General features: G+C 37.7%; 1 protein-coding gene and 2 non-coding genes across 4 annotated transcripts; 2 read left to right on the forward strand and 1 right to left on the reverse strand.

Moving 5' to 3' along the window:
• The first annotated feature begins 2,189 nt into the window (after positions 1–2,189).
• Positions 2,190–2,267, forward strand: LOC121797563. Its single transcript, XR_006049922.1, has one exon. It is a non-coding gene; the product is annotated as a small nucleolar RNA R66 (small nucleolar RNA).
• Positions 2,268–2,342: 75 nt separating this feature from the next.
• On the forward strand, positions 2,343–2,424 carry LOC121797519. Its single transcript, XR_006049883.1, has one exon. It is a non-coding gene; the product is annotated as a small nucleolar RNA snoR118 (small nucleolar RNA).
• An 816-nt stretch (positions 2,425–3,240) lies between these two features.
• Positions 3,241–10,894, reverse strand: LOC121796057. 2 transcript variants are annotated; one of them, XM_042194772.1, is made up of 17 exons: positions 10,649–10,894; positions 9,522–9,716; positions 9,015–9,089; positions 8,757–8,924; positions 8,421–8,584; positions 8,017–8,229; positions 7,288–7,414; positions 6,926–7,114; positions 6,617–6,703; positions 6,349–6,509; positions 6,027–6,146; positions 5,584–5,809; positions 5,447–5,506; positions 5,198–5,371; positions 5,009–5,118; positions 4,387–4,449; positions 3,241–3,483 (listed from the first exon to the last, which is right to left on the reverse strand). In XM_042194772.1, the coding sequence occupies exons 1-17, from the start codon at positions 10,826–10,828 to the stop codon at positions 3,471–3,473; spliced, it is 2,325 nt and encodes a 774-aa protein (XP_042050706.1). In that variant the 5' UTR covers positions 10,829–10,894; the 3' UTR covers positions 3,241–3,470. The 2 variants fall into 2 exon arrangements, with proteins under 2 accessions (XP_042050706.1, XP_042050705.1); XM_042194771.1 differs by lacking the exon at positions 3,241–3,483 and having other exon boundaries at positions 4,171–4,449; positions 10,649–10,893.
• Positions 10,895–20,868: the final 9,974 nt, after the last annotated feature.

Raw genomic sequence — 20,868 nt, forward strand, 5'->3', positions numbered from 1 at the left:
ATATAATATTTCAATTCGTTGTTCATGTTTTTAGATTCGCACCTAAAATATTGTCCACAAAACGTGATTTTTTTTTTGCATGATCAACACTGCAACTTCCTAAATTCTTTCAAATAAAACAAGTCCAAACAAATTTCAAAATAAAAAAGGGGAAAATAAATAAAGAAAAAGAAGATCTAGATAGCAAAACCGATGTCTAATTGAGTTGTCCTAGAAATGAAAAAAGGACTAATGCAAGAGTATAAAAAGACAAAGCTTCATTATTTTAATCGAGAGGTTGAAAATTACAAGCTGGAATACTGCATAAATTAAAATAAATTAAATCAGCCACACTGTTTCAAATGAATAATTTGAGCCTCTAATTGATATGGTATGTGTAGAAATACATCGTTTGATCGTTACATATCAAGTTCTGTTATTATTAACGCCTGTTATATGTATATCTTATTATATGGAGTATTAAAAGATATCATAATATACGCGTGATATAAATTGATAAAGTAAAATACAAGATGTCACATAAAATAAAAATCGATGTGAAAAACCTCTGCTCTTTAAATATGATCGTATTCCTATTCGTAAGTTTATGTGCATATTTTATTTTTAAATGATTTTAAAATTTTTACTAACCATGGTTCTAATAGGTTCAATCAAGTCAGTTTAAATTTTTTTTTCTTGAGTCGTTTTTACGTGTTTCTTCTTTTTTCGACTTTAATAGCTATATTTCACATAGATTTTATTATTATTATTATTATTATTATTATTATTATTATTATTATTATTATTATTATTATTATTATTACACCTATTAATTATAGCTAATAAGATGCTTTCTAGGGATGTCAATCGGACCGGCCCAGCGGGTTTCGGGCTAATCAAGTGCGGCTAATCGGGTTGTGGTTTTTCTTGGGTTATAAAAGTTCGACCATAACCCTGAAGGCTCAGGTTTCAGGCTAGCCCACCGGGTTAATCGGGTTGCTACCGACAAAATTAACATGCGATCAATCTAATAAATAATGATGAAAATTATTTATATTTATAAATATAGAGTATTTAATTTTGATAAATTTAAAATACGGTATGCATAAATCAAACATAAACATGATCAAATACTAATACGTGAGATTTGTGCAAAATAAAACAGTAGCATATTTTGAGAAATTTTAAAGCATGGTTTAAAAATTTAAATAATTTTAGAGAATTTAAAGTTTCTAAATTTTTCATCTATTATTATTTTAATAAAAATTTAATGTATAATTTGTATATTTAATATAAAATTGAAAGTTATTTTTTAAAGTTATCTATATTATAAAATAATCAATGAAGTGTCGAATTAAGAGTCAAACAAATAGAACAATAGAAATTTTGTCGGGTTTTCGGGTCTGGCCCTAACCGGTTGCGGGTTAAATGAGTGTGGGCTAATTGGGTTGTAATTTTATCGAGCTAAAAATTTTCAACCCTAACCGGTTGCGGGTTAAATGAGTGTGGGCTAATTGGGTTGTAATTTTATCGAGCTAAAAATTTTCAACCCTAACCCTAGAAATTTAGCAGACTTTTCGGGCCAGCCCGCAGGTTGCGGTTGCATTGACATCCCTAATGCTTTTAAAACTCAAATAAGCCGAATTAATATATTGGACGAAATTCAAAGCCCAACTATATCCAACATTGTGAAGCCCAACTATATCCAACATTGTGAAGCCCAGTTTCAAAACCCTAATTTCCAAAATCCCTCTATTTAAATCACAACAAACCTCTTCCTCATCATCTATCTCATCTCTCTCTACGAATTTCCCCAAATTCAACTAATTATCGATCTCCGATATTCGTATTCTGTGATTTCCTTTCATTTTATTATAGACCTATTTTAAATCAGCTATTTTCTCTCTTCGATTCCAATCAAGTAGAGTTTTATGGTCGATTATTTTTGCCTCTAAGTGGAAATTCGTCAAGGATTTCTCTGCAATGTATAGGTACAGTTTATTGTATGTGTATGGGTGAAGAGGCAAGTACAACTAGCGCAGTGCGTTGTTGAGTCGCTTCGCCTTTGTTGAACCCCAGGCGCAGTGAATAAAACCCTGCTAAATCTTTTTTCCGATTCGTTTCTTTTTTTTCTCTTTAATTAAAATCGTTAGTTTTGATGGATTCTATTTTGCGGTAATTGGTAATTTTTGGTGCTAATACTTTTGAGATCCGATGATGGCACTGGCATGTATCTTTGAGACCTGATTGTCAATTTGATGACAACTATAAGCTTTTTCGCTGAGGATTTCATCCAATTTCGAAATTATGTTTCATTTCTAAATTATTTTCATCGTGTTTGTGATTTTGAGAGTAATTAAGTTAGAAATGATGATCGCACTGGGCTCTGAGCAGTCAAACTGCTATATTGATGGACAATGCAGCCTAGAAAGCTATATCTGATCTTCATCATCTTCCATTGTTAAATCAAATCGATTTTTATTCCTCCCTCCCTACATGCTGTATTTCATCTCATGAGCGTGTAATTTCGGAAAGGGAAACCCAGTTAGTACACAATACTCTTGGATTTAACTAAATATGCCTAACTAATTGCAATTTTGACTCCTACCGTCATCTAATCACATTAGATTATCAGTCTACAATGTGGCAAAGTCTTTTCTTGAAATTGAATTTCATTATACTTCTGTCTTCCCCCACAATGAATATACCTAATGTTGTTACTTACATTGGGGTGACACTATATAATCGGGTCAATTGATCTAAAACTTTGAATTGTCTTGATTATAACTGCATTAAAACAATATAATTCTCGTAATTGGCAACTGATTCTACTCTTATATGAAATAGATAGAAATAAAGAGTGATTGGACTGTTCTTAATGCTGAATATTCTAAAAAAAATAAAAAAAATAGATAGTGAGTTGATCTTATAGAAAGTACCAATGGAGTGAATAAACCTTTTTTTAGATAATTAGAAGCTTAGAAATTGCATTGTTTCCCTCAGCTGAGAGATGCTTTTCCCGCGACCCCCAACGGAATTTGAACCTCTTCTGTGTAGGGACATGACTAAAAGCAATCTGATCGTAGAGTGTCCACAATAGTGGCCCTTGAAGGCCGCTAAAGTTAGTCCGGCCATCATTTGTGGCTCTGGCTCTCTTGTGGCCTTCCGTAATGGTAAATAAACAAAATTAACAATAACAAAAAGGGTCACCAAATGTGGTCCTCTACAAAAAAAAATAATTTGTTTGCTTTTTTAATGATATTTTTTAATTTAACTATATTAAATTTTATTAGACTAATAATTTGAAAAATAAACATAATTTAAAATGGGGCGATTGTTGGCGAACCATGTTCGGCCGGTAGTCACCGAACCCTGATTGTTGGTGAACCATGTTACTCTGCTGGGACGATTGGACCCGGTATTGGGGCGATTGCGGACTCCACATCTGATTGGGGAAGTTGCCGTATCCCGAGTCTCCGTACCCCGGGGAATCACCATCTCCACCTTGCATTTTTTGTAGGATGATAATTAGGGATTGAAAATGTAAAATGAAGTGGAAAAAAATGAAAATGGAAGTGCATATTTATAAAAAGATTTTCGAAATTAAAAAAAAAAAATTTCCCGCAGCCCAGCCGCGTTTCGTGGCTCGCTGCAGTGGAGGGCTGCGGATCACACGGCTCAGTCGCGTGAAGGCCGCGGCCACAGCTCTCTCGGCCCTCAGCCGCAAAACGTGGCTCTCTGCAGTGGGGGGCAGCGCACCGAGGCGCGGGCCGCGACTCCTCCACTGTGGACACTCTTAGACGATATTCATTGTACGCCAAAACTCAAAATGGAGTTGAAAATTAGGTAAAATATACCTAGTTTAATTATTAAAATAAATCAAATTCAAATCACTTTTTTGAAATATTGTGATATAAAATAGATAGTGGATAGAAAATATTTTTTTTATGTAAAGTATGGTGTAAATGATTGATGTAAAATAACTCTTTAGTATAATATCTACACTAAAATGAGTTAATTCGATTATTGACCTGATTTAATTATTCAAAATTACAAACACTGGAGTTACACAAAATAGTCCCTGCCGTAACTTTAAATTATGCCCAGTTATATAAACTTGTGTTGAATATTACTGACCAATCTTGATACCAGAGTCTCACATTTTGAGCAATTTCATAGATGAGAGAGAAATAAGCACATCCAATTGATATCAGACACCCACGTAAAATTTTCAAATTCTAAACCGTCTAAATTTATACTGATTTGACAAAATCTATGTTTCCCCATTAACATGAAAAACCAAATCAGCGAACTGGGGATGCGAAGAAAATTACTGCAAAATAAACAAAAAAGCCAGCTAAAAGAATTCCTGCATAGATATAGTTTTGGGAGTAATGCGTTGGTAACCTGTATTCGATGCTGCAACACTTCATCTTCTCCCTCTCGCTAGACAATACATGATCCACGTACCTGCAAATTTACACGAATCTCAAGTCAACACAAGATGAGGCGCGTATGTCTCAAAGGTTTTCCTACAAGTGAGCGTTCAGTTATTGCTGGAACCGAACAGAATCACCCTAAGACCATCTCCAAGGGTACACACTAAAACCTAAAATGAGATAGGTAATTAGCTGATTGGTTTTTGAAAAAAAAAATACCTCTTTAGGTTTACACTAAACCAAAACCTAAAAGTTTTTCAAATTTTGTGAGTAAAAGAGGCATAATATAGAGAATATTCTTTTAGGTTTGAGTTTAGTGTAAATGATTGGAGTAAAATCATATTTGATGTGATATTTACACTAAGATAGGTTTGAGTTTAGTGTAAATGGTTGGAGATGCTCTAAGAAACCAAACCAAAATAACTGAAATATTTAACACTAAAACAGAGCTTAACATAAAATCGAAAAAAACCAAAATCCAGAAAAAATTGAATAACTGATTTTTTTAAAACCACAAAAAACCGAAATAACATATACTAGTATATAAATATATAAACCGAACAGAATCTAAAACCAAATTGAACACTTACTGCTGTGTGAACATTGAGCTCTGCAGTATCTCTGAGCTGTTCATGTTTGCATCTTGCAACCGATGATCGTATAGCAAAGAGGAAAGGTCTACAAGCTGCTCCTCTAAGCTCTGAAGATAAGAGAACGTTAGGAAAATGTGTAGTGTTGTGATGATCGTGGTATTTGTACCAGAAGTGAAGGATGCTTACATCAAGGTATTTCTCTAGGCGTTCAACTAGCTCATGTGGGAATGGCTCTGGTAGGTTGGTTTTCTTCTTGTAGAACTTCTCCAGCCAAAGATCAGTGCTCGACTTGTTCTTTTTACCCTTCACAGCTTCTCCCAGGGGAGTCTTCAGGTGTTCTGCAGCGAAGGCTTGAACAGCCTGCAAGGGAAATTGAGTACGTGCGTGAATTAAAAGAAGGAAAGGTTCAGGAGTTAGAGGAAGTTAGTTAGTTACCTCTGATGTTTCTCTTATACGGTGAAGGGCAGCATCGACACGAGCATACACCGCGTTCCTCTTGCAGAATTTAAGCAGCAGTAGAAGTTTCAGAACTATGCAGGATGTAAAATTCTAAAGAAAAAAGGTGGGTTTACCAGTGCTACATCACGTAGTAACTGACTGAGCTGAGAAGTGTTCGAAAAAGGTCCAAATGGATGACAACCAGCTGTCACGAGCCAATTCACGACAGGGCGGCTGTGTATGTGAGAAGCTTTTTCATATGGTGCACTCAATCCACCTACAACGGAGGCCAGTCCGGCCAGAATATGTCGCTGAACTTGTGATGGTACGGCATGCCTTCTCTGTAGCTCGGAAACGTAGCTGCGCAGCCAATAAAGGAGAAAGGACATTAAGATATGTTAGAATCTTCTGTTCAATGAGTAAGCTGCCATATATTTCTTGTTTGTTAAGAACCATCAACCTCAACATGTATAATCGTTGGTCAAATATTAAACTGATATTGAACAGCAATGATAAATTATAAACGACAATTGAAGAATACATCAGTAGAACTCCAACATGGCTATGGAACACCTACCTCAGAGGTATCTTATCCGTTTGATGCTCAAGCACAATTACTACGTCGTTGCTTGTCCATACAAGACTTTCATCTTCCATCATAAGGTTATCATCAACATCAGCCAGTGATAGGACAAAGCTTCAATACCAAATATCACTAGTCATTTTGTGATACTACGAATGTATTGTTGGAAAGGAAACATTCTTAACAGATAGAAGAATTTTTATTAGTAGCATCAAACTCAGTCCTTCAGAAGCTCCCGCTTCTACCTAGATAACTATCAGCTACTTTTTTTTGCAACTTACATTCATGAAATTACTGAAGGATTGATTTTGCTTACACTGGAACAACTCTAGTTCCGTAGGTTCGGAATAAGTCCCCAGGTTTTCTCTTTTCTGATCTCTTTCTCTTATCCTTTTGACGTTTCGAACCATAAGTGGCCCAAAGAGGTTTGTGCTTTATGATGGAATCATCAGTTCCGTCAGTATCATCCATCCAGGTCTGAAAAGAAACTAACATACAGGATGAGCATTTGGAGAAGTATATTAAGAACATTACCACAAACAGTATCCAAATGATGTTTTCAAAAATTAATGGCTAATAACTACCTGACGAAGAAAATATTTACTGGAAAAGGATGGGTCAGACACATCAAGTAAACCTGCTGCAAGCACATCTGCAGATCGTTCCATCTCCTGCAATTAGGATGATATTCAGATAGCAGGAAGGTCAGACATAGTTAAAAGTAATGATAGATCAATTTATCAATAAATATTCATGCAAAGGAGTAAAGATGTGGCCACTTGTTAGTGGATTAAAATGGGAAGCAGATCCACAGTCAAAATATCCTTTTTGCAATAATATAGAATCTTAAGCGATCAATGCTTTATTTAGTTGATCTTGCCCAAGGAACGTACCTCCTTAAGAATAGCTCCATCCAAATATGTCTTCGTATGAACATGAAAGCGACCATCTGTCTTGGTTTCTTGAAGGGAATGACCTCTCATTGCTTTCGAGACAGCAATGGCCAACTTTTCATGACGATGTAGTGCATGTGTGCCCCCAACAATTACAACGTCCTGCCCTTGGTGAACCATCTTCTTAACCTTGAATACAGTGAAATCATGAGGAAGTTAGTTAGGTGGTTGCAATTATATATATTCCAACTTCTGACACGAATTATTACAAAAATTCAATCATACAGATTTTTGCTTGACCTACAGAATTTATATTTATTTAGGGAACCACTAGAGCTACACTGGAATCAAGGAACTCTAACCTCGGCTTCAATTGCTTCAACATCTACACTGTAATCGTGGCCTTTCACCATGATATTATACCTATTATGATTCTGAAGGACAATAATAGGTACAAGTAACCTAGTGGTCATATCAACAATTTCATACCTGGTCCAAGTAAGATAAAATTAGATAAGATACACAAGTTAAACCATCCAAACCAGAGAAAGAAAAGGCAACATTTACAGTTAATGAAGCTGACTGCAGAATAAACAAGATGTAACAACAAATGTCAGAAAGCTGGAGATTGTGAGAAAACATATGTTTATCCTAATTTAGGCAAATAATAATAGGAAAACAAAAGCATGGAGAAAAATCCGGACTTCTTGTGTAGCATTCAACATGTTGAACAGTCACAGGATACTAATTTGAAGTGGGAACCAGTAATGAATAATATACAACAGGTTCTTGTCGAGCTGGAGTAACTTAAATATGACAATGAATTAGGTCACTTTATTAGCATGACTCTTCCTCAAAATAAATTGAGAAGGTCAAATATAACAGATTATATTTTAGTGCAAACGAAATCAATTGAAAGAAACTTTTGCTGATCAATAACATATACATATAACCCTGGACTCTTATAAAGAGGGGACAAATATAACAGACTATATCTCAGTGAAAATGAAATCAATTGAAAGAAACTTTTGCGGATCAATAACATATACATATAACCCTGGACTCTTATAAAGAGGGCATAAGTAGCATACCTAACATCAGGGGCTATAACATGCTCCACTATGGTTGCAATTACGGAAGCTAATTTGCCGACGAAGATATCAGGGGAAGACTCACCACTAGCACCAGGACTAGGAAACAACACATTCTGTAGTCGAGGAAGTGTCCTAGAATTGACAGTTCCTTCTTCAGTTTCAATTTTTCCAAATGTACAAGGTCCAGCAGAGAGGTCAACCACAACATATCTGCAATTTTTTTGTGATCCAGGAACATCAGGAATTCCAGAAGGACAAAAACAAGAAAAAAGAAAAATGTATTGTCTTCAGAAAACACAAGTCGATACTTGTCAAATAGAACTAACACTGAACATGACCTGAACTCATTCTACAAGATGGACTACACACAGACTAGCTTTAAATACATAGCATTAATATACCTGCCAGATCCAAGCCAAATCTGAGATGCACCTCCTCCTTTGTACCGGTAGCGATATATGTAACCCCCTTCTTGGTTCTTCAACTCTTCTTCATTCAGATGTGGGATTTTTCCATACATCAAACTATCAAGATCAAGCTTACTGTTTCTAGGATCTATCCGTACCTGCAAGGACGTGATAGAAAAAATGGCATTCAGTAGATTATACATAGAATTGTATACTACAAGCATTTACTTTTGTTATATAGGATTCCCAGAAGTACAAGAAAAGAAGCAGTTGCGATGAGTAAATTCTGGGTTTTGACATTGCAAGATCTATCAAGATTGTGTAACTCACCTTGTCAAAGTTAACCACAAAGATAGCAGTAGGCCTAGGTCTGTCCGTTTCTTCAACAGGGAATCCCCCATTTTCTAAGTCAAACAGGTAGGAATAAAGTTTCTCGAATTCTGGTTCCACAGCTGTTGCTTCAACCTCAAAGAGAGGAACTTCCCTTCCAAAATCTACCTGTTCACTAAAAGGAAGCAAATTTTCATATAAACCCAGGAAATAAGTAAACACAGCCTGGTGAAAGTGAAAGTATGCATATGGTGTCACCTCTCTTGCAGTGCCAGCTGGAGTCATGGCACCTTTAACTGCTTCTTCCAATGCTATCAGTTCTGGCTGTCCAACCTGCAGCAAGAAGGAAGAAAGAATCGCTGCCAAAATTTCCAAAAGGAAGAAGTATAGCACCATGTCAACCTGGACGTGCTATTCAGATACCTAGAATATGCCCACCGTTTAAGATAACTATGATATCGAGAATATGCCCACCGTTTCAGATAACTTTGTTATCAGTTTCATAGTATGAGCTTGTTTAACAGAAAACAAAACATGTAAACCCTAAGATAAATTTGTCAACATGGATGTGCTATTCATGAAATAAAACAGAACTATAGAAGCTATGCGCATAACAAAAAAAAGTGGACATCTTGATTTACTAGATAAAATCGACATTTTGATTTTCCTGGTCCTCTCTTAGAAATAATAACATAATGGCACCAGTACAGAGAATAAAACATCAGGTAATGTGATATATTTCATCAAGAATGCTAAAGCACTTACAGGGAATGCATTAAACACTACATGGTGCTCAATATCAAGCGGCTGGCCAGTCTCTAAGCACGATGGTCTGTGAGATGGAAAGGCAACCCTCAGAAACTCCTCCAACTTCTGAGAATCTACAGTATATCTGTACCCTCCATTGCCATTGAATCCAATAAGGACGACATTTACTTCAAGTGGTACTTGAAAAGGGACCTGTTATAGAGCACCAAATGCAAGCAGATATGAGTCAAGAAAAGGAACCGAACAATAACCAGATGAAAACTATAACAGTCAAGAGATAAATCAGCCTTATATAGCATTCATTACATAAAAGGTTATTAGAGGTGCTAGATTTATTAACAAAGCCAATTGATCACAACAAATAAGTTTCATATTTTCGGCTCAGCATGGAAAAACAAATCAGTTTCTCATTTTTTTTCCCTAACAAAGCTACAAATTTTGGACTCTTCGATAAGCGAACTTCCTCTTTGATAGATGACAAGTTTTCTTAAACTCTGCCAAACTAGCTCGAAAACAAAAACTATTTTAATATCCCCATGACATCTAATGTCAAAACAAACAACATTCACCAGCTTCCAAATAGAATTAGGAAATGAAAAGCCCATTCTGAACTGTAAAGGTAAGAATCATAATCGACCTTCATGATAGGGGAAGCCTAGACCACTCAAAGAAAACAAAGTTGGTCGAGATTGCCAATTCCATACACAAATTTAAATTTTAAACACTTGCATAACTTGTATTCTTAAACACATAAATACAAACTCAAGAGACACACACTCATGAATCACTTTCCCAACTGAACAATTAGCAATGATTCAGCAACAAACAAACATAACGCGAAATGAAAACGTGATTAGAGAAACACTAAGCCAACCGAAGATAAAATTTCAGCTAAGCCAAAAGCAAAGAGACACAAATAATTATAACACCATCATCAAAGCTGACTGAAATTGGATGGATTACAATTGCTCAAAGAAAAGCAATGAAACTACGCTCAAAATTGATACAAGTTCAACAAACAAACACTGCCAAATTTCACAACAATTATCACTTCAATCACACACACAGTTCAAAATAGTAGTAGAATTAATTCCATCAACACACACTCGAGGTGCGATTCGTACCTCGGCGCGAGAGTGGAGCATCTGCCGAACATCAGATCGCACGGAATCCTTGACATCCTGAAATGCGCCATGGTGCCACGTCGGATGCCCTGGGTCTCTACGATACGCCTGCGGCACAGATTCTACGCAAATCAAGCTCAACAAAATCCCCAAAGAGTAGGAGATTTTCACCCCCTTCATGCTTCAACCGAAAAACTGCAACGAAGGGGATCCCGAAGAAAAACACAGATTTTTCACTTGGACAAGCCGATTGCCATTTTGACAGTGGACTCAGCTGAAATTCCAATTGCGCTTTTTCCTATTTGGGCCAATGCCACTCATTAGCAGGCCGGGCCCAAGTAGTACAGAGCTTCTTGTAAACTATTCGTTTCGTCTAATTGGCCAGGCCCATCTGTAATCTATATCTATACTAATATAAAGGGGGAGGTTTGGGGGTATTTATGGAATTATCATTTAACCTTACCATTTAGAAATTTAAAATCACATACGGAAGTTTCATATGTACTACTATAAATGTAATCCACGATGTAAAAAAATTAATTTTCCCAATAATCATGCGGTTAGGAATTTGTATTAGTATTATGTAGTAGTAATGCCCAATTGAATTAGATGTAATTTTCATATTAATTTTTAAATCAATGTGATGCCGTTGGGCAATTGAAATTAATATTAGTAAATGCTAATAATGCCCAATAATTGCACCGCTTTGCTTCATATGTATATTTAAATATCGAGTCCTCATTTTCAACTTCCAATTTTATGGTCATTTTCTTTCAAGTCAATATAAATTTGCTCAATTTATATTTGTATAACTGTATTCGGCTAAATTATTTAATGCTAAGAAATTATTGTAAAAGGATTTAGGTCTTAGAGTTTTGGGTTTCCATAATTTTCTATAGAACCCAATTATAATATTTTGAAAAAAATATGACTCTAGATGTAATAAAAGGTAATATTACTTTTAAATACTACTCCCTTTGTTCTATAGTAGTGGAATCATTTTGTCATTTTGGTACGTTCCATAATAGTTGAGTCATTTTTCCTTTTGGTAAAAATCAACACATTTCTCCTCACTTACTTTATTCTCTTCACATCTCTACCTTTTTCATTACCTACTTTATTTTTCCTTCACTTAACTCACTTAACACAATATTTCTTAACTCACTACTATGACTGAGGAGTACTATATAAAATCACATAAAATACATAAATAAATAGAATTAAATTATTTACTGAATATCTTATTCAATGTATTTCTATGTGACGTATACTAAAAACATAGTGCATATTGTATGTATATCTTATTCAAACATACGAAATATATCAAAATAGTGTTGGAGCAATATAGAAAAGTTAAGAAAATAAGTTAATGCATAATAATATAGAATGGCCTATTTATGTAGGTGACAAATGAGAAATCAATTAAGAATAAATCATATAATGAAAAATAGAATTATAAATATATAACATAAGAAAGAGAATAAAATCTCAAATTTTTATTATACAAATGGAGTAGGACATTGCCTAACCTGTGATTAGAATTATCAATATGATAAACTTTGTGCATTGACAAATATGTGTACATTATTAATTATTGTGATCCATGAATTAAACTATAGTTTATATTTTCAATTCTACTGACAAATTGAATATATGAGTTTATGAAATTTAAATTAATTTTCTGTAATTAATATACAAAAATTAATTTAATTTGATTTTAAGTTTAATACTCATACACAATATTTGTGTGTTATATTACTGATGAATTTCTTAAATTTAATACTATTAGTATAAGATTAAATATTATGCATACATATTTATTTAGTGTTCAAAGCTATAATGACAGTTTTTTTCTTATAATGTAGGTAGGGTAATATTAATTGTGGAATTTAAATGTTGAATCACAAAAGACATTTAAATATTTTTATGATAATAGACAATAATAAATTATTATTGTCATGCATATTTCAATAAAATTGGAAATATTTTTTTTGTTTTTATGATAATTAGGCGAAGAGGAAGTGAGAAAGTTTATGAAAATTAATACTAATGCATATCTCCATATAATTGAGATGAAGGTAACGGTTCAGATCCAGGGTTCAATGTTTAGTGTTTAGGGTTTATGATTAATGGTTTAGGGTTCAAGTGTATCGAGCCATTCTAATTGATCTCAAATCTAGAAGCTAATAGGGTTCAGGGTTTAGTATTTATGGTTTAGAGTTCAAAGTTTAGTGTTTATGGTTTAGGATTCAAATGTGTCGATCGAGCCACTCTTATTGATCCAAAACTCTTTTTATATATGTATAGATTTGCACAATTTAAAAAAAAACAGAATGTCATCATGTTTTTTTTTAATTAAAATTGCACTTTCTTGATATGAGCATATAATCAGATTTACAGCCAAGATTCAGGTAAAAAACCTCTACTATCAGTAAGGATTATCAAGTATGCCGACCCAATGTAATATATCGCATACAGATCTAAAACCCCCCAAAATAGAATAAGTGATCAACAAAGTAAAATTGAACTAGGGCAGAGGGAGAATTTTATTGATATTTGGTTCATTTGTTGGTCATGATGAGTATATTTTAAAGTTAAGGGTTTAGGATTTAGGTTTCAAGGTTTGAGTTTTTAGTGTATATGGTCACTATATTGCAATAAAATGAAGCTCGACTATGAAGTGTCTCACCAATACAATCTTACATTACTGTAATGTAAACTTACTCCTGCAGTTATAACTCAACAATTAATTCATATTTTCACAGAATTAAAATGCTTTTTAATTTTAATCTGACATTGAAATGTCAAGACAATTTATTAAAATGTCAGCACAAATATGTGTTGAAATTTTAATGTGATCGTATTGACATTTTAAAGAAAAGTTAGCATTTAAACGCACTCTTGTGGCAATGTGGGGTTAATGTGATTGAAAAAGTATAATCCAAAGTAAGAGAATGTCGAATATTCTTTTGTTTATCATTTCACAAATTTTATTTCGCATAATGAAATAAATATGAAGAAATTAAAATGACCCGTGCATCGCACGGGCGTGATAATAGTACATTAATAAAATGGACTTTAAAAGAGTGTCAAATCGCAGAAGTTGTTGGAAGGATTGAAAAAAATGCTACTGATATTATATGTATATGGTCAGAATTCAATCTTCCATTTGTGGACGGTGGGGTTTATGTTTGATTGCTTCTATAGTCACATATAGTTTGATTGCTTGTTTTGGCCGGCAAGATCACCCCGACCTACTGGAGGGGATGTTTGCCGTCGGTTGATTTCATGCCTTTCTCCCCTAGACAGCGTATTCTGCGGTCACTCATGGTCCTATGGTATCCCCCTGATGCCCCTTGGGTGAAGCTAAACACTGACAATGCTGTTGTTGGAATAGTGCTTGGTCTATTGATTTTTGACTAATAATAAATGTTATAAGACATTTAATTTGGTGAAATTAAATGCAATAACGTCGATCTACATTCCGAGTAGATGACCGTAGTATATTCATTTTCTCAAATCCGATTCCCGGTGAGTGAAAAATAATATATTAAAGTTGGTCACAATAAAGCTAGAAATGAGCTATGTGAAAAGACTAAGGGATTAATTAACTAGGTGTTAATTATCCCACATTGGGGATGATAAACTTCTTTGATGAAGTATTTAATCAGATGAATTATCATGTGTAATAATTATCGTGGAATAAGAAGGGTGACAGAGCCCACACGCGCGCACACGCGCGCCACCGCCGCCCGCCTGCGACCCGCGAGCCGCAAGTCGTGCACCGCGCACCGTGTCCCGTGACCCGTGACCCGTGCACCGGGTGCCTGGTGCCTTGTGCCTTGTGCACCAGTCGGTCCATGGTGTATCCCGTCGTGTAGCATGTCCAGGTGCGTCGTGTCTCTTCAGCTCCCACTGGCTAGTGCACCAGTCAATAACCCCCGGCGGTTACAGCCAATCCATCATGGCACACATAATGTCTGTTGACTCCATCAATGCCCTGCGGGTGGACTTGACCTATACATAGGCATGCATCCATTGCATTCTAGACACAACATACTCAAGCATTTTGCATACATGCTTTCTCCCTCTCTGCATAAACTTCCCGTCGAAGCTCTACCACCGCCTCACTCCCATTCGCCGGAGCTCTGCTGCTAGCGGTGCTGCTACTTCAGAGACGAAGCCATTTTATCTTTGGGGATGACACGCCAAACCGTGAGCACTACCGGGGCGTATCTCGTCTTGCGGAAAGAGGACTCCTCGACTCGGCTTACCGCTTTCCACAATCCTTTCTGTGTATTTTTGTTCAATATTTGTAATTTCCTTTATTTTCCATTGTAATTTCGTCCGACAAGACTTGTATCTCATTCCACAACAATCGCAAGACGAGATATTCTTGTCACTAAAGGAGTTTACACACCACTTGAACTTAAATCAACACCTTTGCTTGGAGATGTCGACTGACCCGTCTACTGCCGCTACCACCGTTCCATCCACCGTGTCCCCCGTCGCTCCCGTCAACACGTCATCGGACATAACGATGATTCCGACTACTGGCTTCACAACTTCTTCATCAACAACCCCTTGGGTGTTTGACAACACCTTTGGGATGATTTCCAGATTCACCTCGAGTGGGTCGGTCGGTTCCACTTTCAGTGGTTCCATTGGATCCTTCAGTGGGTCGAGTGTCGGGGCCGTCGAGCACGGCACGGGTGTTGGATCCTTCGGGGTCAACACGGGTGCTAGCTCCTTCGGGGGCAGCACGGATGCTGGATCCTTCGGGGTCAGCACGGGTGAGGGTCGGCACGGGTGCTAGCTCCATCGGGGGCAGCACAGGTGCTGGACCCTTCGGGGTCGGCACGGCTGCTGGATCCTTCAGGGTTGGCACAAATGCGGGGGCCTCCATGCTCCACGCAACTGTGGGGGGCGCTGTGTCCCACCCAATTGTTAGCTCCTACGGGGGCCACAGACTTGGTCCCTTTCACGGGACAAACTCGGCACCAATGGCACCAAGGATGATGCCACCCGCCGAGAAGCCATCTAAGTTCACGGGAACGGATTTCAAGAGATGGCAATAGAAAATATTGTTCTACCTAACAATGTTGGGCGTCGTGAACTTCCTCAAGGAGAACGAGCCAACCCCGCCAAGCGAGGACGAGGCACGTGTCGAGATGTACGTCGAGTATGACGCTTGGGGCAAAGGAGACTATCTTTGTAAAAACTTTATTTTAAGTGCTTTAGATGATAGTCTCTATAACGTGTATTGTACTATTCCCACATCAAAACAAGTGTGGGAAATGCTAGATAAGAAGTACTGTAGTGATGATGCGGGTACTAAGAAATTTGTAATAGCTAAGTACTTAGACTACAAAATGGTCGACTCCCGACCGATCATGGACCAAGTGCAAGAGTTCCAGCTGATCATCCACGACCTCGCCGCCGAGGGAATGGCCCTGCCTGAAGCCTTCACGGCGGGCACGGTCATTGAAAAACTTCCACCCGACTGGAAGGACTTCAAGAGCTACCTTAAGCACAAGCGAAAGGAGATGAATCTTGAAGACTTGATCGTGAAGTTGCACATCGAGTCAGACGTGCGCAAACGCGATGGTTTGGCTAAGGGCCATGGCCCACCTGTTGCTAAGGCCAATCTGTTGGAGCGGGATGATCCCTCCAACAAACGCTCCCGTCCAATTGCAAAGGACAAGGGCAAGAAGAAGCAGCCTGCGAGGAAGGTTGAAGGCAACTGCTACAACTGTGGCAAACCTGACCACTTTTCCAAGGACTGCCGCAAGCCGAAGAAGAAGCCGGCTGCCCACGTTGTTGAAAAAGAGTTCAAAGACTGGGATAAAAGTGACCTTGTTGCTGTGGTCACGGAAGAAGTCAACCTTGTTGATAACAAAGGTGGTTGGTATATCGACACTGGAGCTACTGCCCACGTATGTGACGATAAGAGCAAGTTCGCCTCCTACACCGCTGTTGAAGGGAGGAAAATCAACATGGGGAATCAAGCCTCGTCTCAAGTCCTCGGCATTGGAGACGTGATTCTCGTGATGAAGTCCGACGTCACCATCACTTTGAAGGATGTGTTGCACGTGCCGGACATCCGCAAGAACCTAGTGTCAGGATCAATACTAGTGAATAAGGGGTTTAAACTTGTATTTAAATCTGATAGGTTTTCTTTGTACAAGTTTGGAAAGTCACTCGGAAATGGCTTTATAACCGACGGACTTTTCAAGCTTAGTGTAGCTGTACGACATGTCCCTAAGCCGTTGGCTAATAATAAGAACGCATCTACTTCTTCTTACTTGGCTGAGTGTTCTAACTTGTGGCACAGTAGATTGGGACATGTAAATCCAAATGCTATTAAAAGATTAGTAAGTTTAGATTTACTAAAGGCAAATGAAGTAGAAACTCAAAACAAATGTGAAACTTGTCTTGAGGCGAAAATGACTAAGTTACCGTTTCATTCGGTTGAACGGAACACAAAACCCCTTGAATTAATTTACACGGATATATGTGACTTAAAATTGGTGCAAACGAGAGGTGGTAAAAAAATACTTTATCACATTCATAGATGATTGCACACGATATTGTTATGTCTATCTTTTAAGAAGTAAAGACGAAGCAATAGAAGCGTTCAAAAATTATAAGAACGAAGTCGAGAATCAACTTGGATGTAAAATCAAAATGATTCGAAGTGATAGAGGGGGTGAATACGTAGCCCCGTTTGAGGAATTATGCAACGCAAGTGGTATGATTCACCAAACGACTGCACCATATTCACCACAATCTAATGGTATTGCAGAACGCAAGAATCAGAGATGATGAATGTGTTACTAATCAGTTCAGGGATGCCCCAGAACATGTGGGGGGAAGCTGTTTTGACAGCCAACTACATCCTAAACAAAATCCCACGCAAAGGTAAGGACGTTACTCCTTATGAGCTGTGGAAGGGAATGAAGACATCTTACAAATACTTCAAAGTGTGGGGGTGTTTGGCTAAGGTAATGGTTCCTCCGCCCAAAGAAGTTACAATCGGTCCTAAAATGGTTGATTGTATCTTTATTGGGTATGCACTTAATAGTAGTGCATATCGATTCGTTGTCCACAAGTCTGAAATACCGACTGTGACTGTGGGAACAACAATCTAGTCAAGAAATGCTGTATTTTTTGAAAATATATTTCCTCGCAAAGAAAAGGAAAATATTGCACCCAATTCTGAGACGAGAATTGAGGATGAAGCTACTAGTTCTAAATCAGTGGATGAAGAGCCTGAATTGCGCAAGAGAACAAGGCATGATCCAAACGATGCGGTACCAAGACGTGGTAGCAGGGTCAGAACACCAAAGACATTTGGTCCTGACTATATTGCATTTATGTTGGATGAAGAGTCAACATCAATAAAAGTAGCCTTTGCTGGCCCAGACGGGTTGCATTGGAAAGAAGCTGTTCAAAGCGAAATTAATTCAATTTTGCTAAACCACACGTGGGTGTTGGTGGATCTACCTGAAGGTGCTAAACCTTTAGGATGCAAATGAGTCCTTAAAAGAAAGTTTAAGGCCGATGGAACAGTGGACAGGTACAAAGCTAGACTGGTAGTCAAAGGCTTTAAGCAAAAGAAAGGGTACGATTTCTTCGATACCTACTCACATGTAACGAGGATTACATCAATTCGAGTGCTTTTCGCGATTGCTGATGTACACAATCTTGAGATTCATCGACTGCGTTTCTAAATGGTGACCTTGAAGATGAAATCTATATGGAACAACCTGAAGGTTTTGTAGTACCTGGACAAGAGAAAAATGTATGCAAGCTGGTTAAATCCCTCTATGGATTGAAACAAGCGCCGTTGCAGTGGCACTTAAAATTTGATAACGTGATGTTATCAAATGAATTTAAAATCAACGAATGTGAGAAATGTGTCTACATTAAGAACACTGATAATGTATACGTTATAGTGTGTCTCTACGTTGATGATATGTTAATCATGGGTAGTAACACCTAAGTGATTAACGACACGAAGACCATGTTGAAGAGAAACTTCGACATGAAGGATATGGGTCTAGCCGATGTAATACTCAGAATGAAAAATTCTAAGAACATCCGAAGGAATCACATTAAACACAATCTCATTATGTTGAGAAAGTATTAAAGAGGTTCAAAGCCTATGATGGCATCCCGGCTAAGACGCCTATAGAGCTCAATGTTCACTTGAGCAAGAACATGAGTGAGCCCGTTGCACAAGAAGATTATGCAGAGGTCATTGGATGCATTATGTATCTTATTAATTGCACTCGACCTGATATTGCTTGCGCCGTGAACAAGTTGAGCCGCTATACGAGCAATCCAAGCAAAGAGCATTGGAAAGCTCTTGTAAGAGTTTTGAGATATCTCAAGTATACTCAAAATCATGGGCTACACTTTTCGAGATACCCCCGGTACTTGAAGGGTACTACGATGCAAATTGGATATCCGATAACAAAGACTCACTTTCAACAAGTGGACATGTCTTTACTATTGGGGTGGTGCTGTCTCGTGGAAATCCACGAAACAGACATGTATAGTCCGATCCACTATGGAATCTGAATTCATAGCTTTAGATAAAGCCGCGGAAGAAGCCGAATGGCTTAAAAACTCCCTTGAAAATATTCCATGTTGGTCAAAGTCCGTGCCTCCAGTGTTAATTCACTGTGATAGCCAAGCCGCTATTGGGAGGGTAAACATTGGCTTGTACAATGGTAAGTCTCGACACATTCATCGACGACATAATACCGTGAGACATTTGATCACTACATGGGTGATTACAATTGACTACGTGAAGTAATTGGATAATCTAGCGGATCCGCTAACCAAAGGGTTAAATCGTGATCAAATGAATAAATTGCTATAGGGAATGAGTTTGAAATTCACAAACTAAAGAATTGTCATAGTGGTAACCCAACCATGATGACTGGAGATCCCAAGAACTTGGTTCAATGGGAAAACTAAGCTATGAGAGTTCGTGTGAAACACTCATCTATATCTATTCCCTAGAGCACAATAGAGTGTTGAAAAACTTGCCTAGTGGCGAGGTTTTTTTTTTTTTTTTTTTTTTTTTCTATGAGGCGAGGTTAAGTCTATGACTTTTAATGATCCCTAAAGGATCTCGTTGAGAAGAAGTTCTTAAGGAGACTAAGTATGACAAGATACTTAATGAGGAATCACCTATGTAAGTGTGAAGTGGGGCCGCTTCAAACAATACACTTATGAATCTAAAGTGGTGTCCAAGGCCTGAAATAGACACAAAATGTGAGAACGGATGAGGTTGAGGTGTTTAAGTGTTAACATCATTGTCTCGGTGCACGCCGTGGAGGAATAGTTCAAAGCATCACGCTACTAGTCCGCCTGTGTATCCGATGATGTTGACTATGGATGGTTCAAAGCCAAAAACTACCTATCCTTATGCTTACATACCTCTTGAGGGTTGAGCTTGTGTCTGCATATATATGCATTTGACAATTTCCACTCATGTGCGGGGATTGTTGGAATCGTGCTTGGTCTAATGATTTTTTACTAATAATAAATGTTACAAGACATTTAATTTTGTGAAATTAAATGCAATAACATCGATCTACGTTCTGAGTAGATGACCGTAGTATATTCATTTTCTCAAATCCGATTCCCGGTGAGTGAGAAATAATATACTCCCTCCGTCCCGGGCTACTCGCCCCTTTCCTTTTTGGCACGGAGATTAAGGGATGAGTGTATAGGAAAGTAAAAAATGACGGCTGTAGGTGAAAATTTTTACTAAAAATGGAAAGAGTGCAAGTAACTTGGGACGTCCAAAAAGTAAATAAGTGCGAGTAGTGCGGGACGGAGGGAGTATTAAAGTTGGTCACAATAAAGCTAGAAATGAGCTATGTGAAAAGATTAAGGGTGACAGAGCCCACACGCGCGCACATCGGTGATGATAAACTTCTTTGATGAAGTATTTAATCAGATGAATTATCATGTGTAATAATTATCGTGGAATAAGACGGGTGACAGAGCACACACGCGCGCACACGAGCCCCGCCGCCGCCCGCCTGCGAGCCGCGCACCATGTCCCGTGACCCGTGCCCCGTGCACCGGGTGCCGAGTACCTTGGACCTTGGATCTTGGTCTTTGGGTGGTCTTTGGGCTGTTCTTTGGAGCTAGTCGTTGAGCGTGGTTCGTGCCTCGCTTGTTCTTTTTAGACCAAC

This window comes from Salvia splendens, chromosome 3 (genome assembly GCF_004379255.2).
Source record: "Salvia splendens isolate huo1 chromosome 3, SspV2, whole genome shotgun sequence".
Classification (NCBI taxonomy): Eukaryota; Viridiplantae; Streptophyta; class Magnoliopsida; order Lamiales; family Lamiaceae; genus Salvia; species Salvia splendens.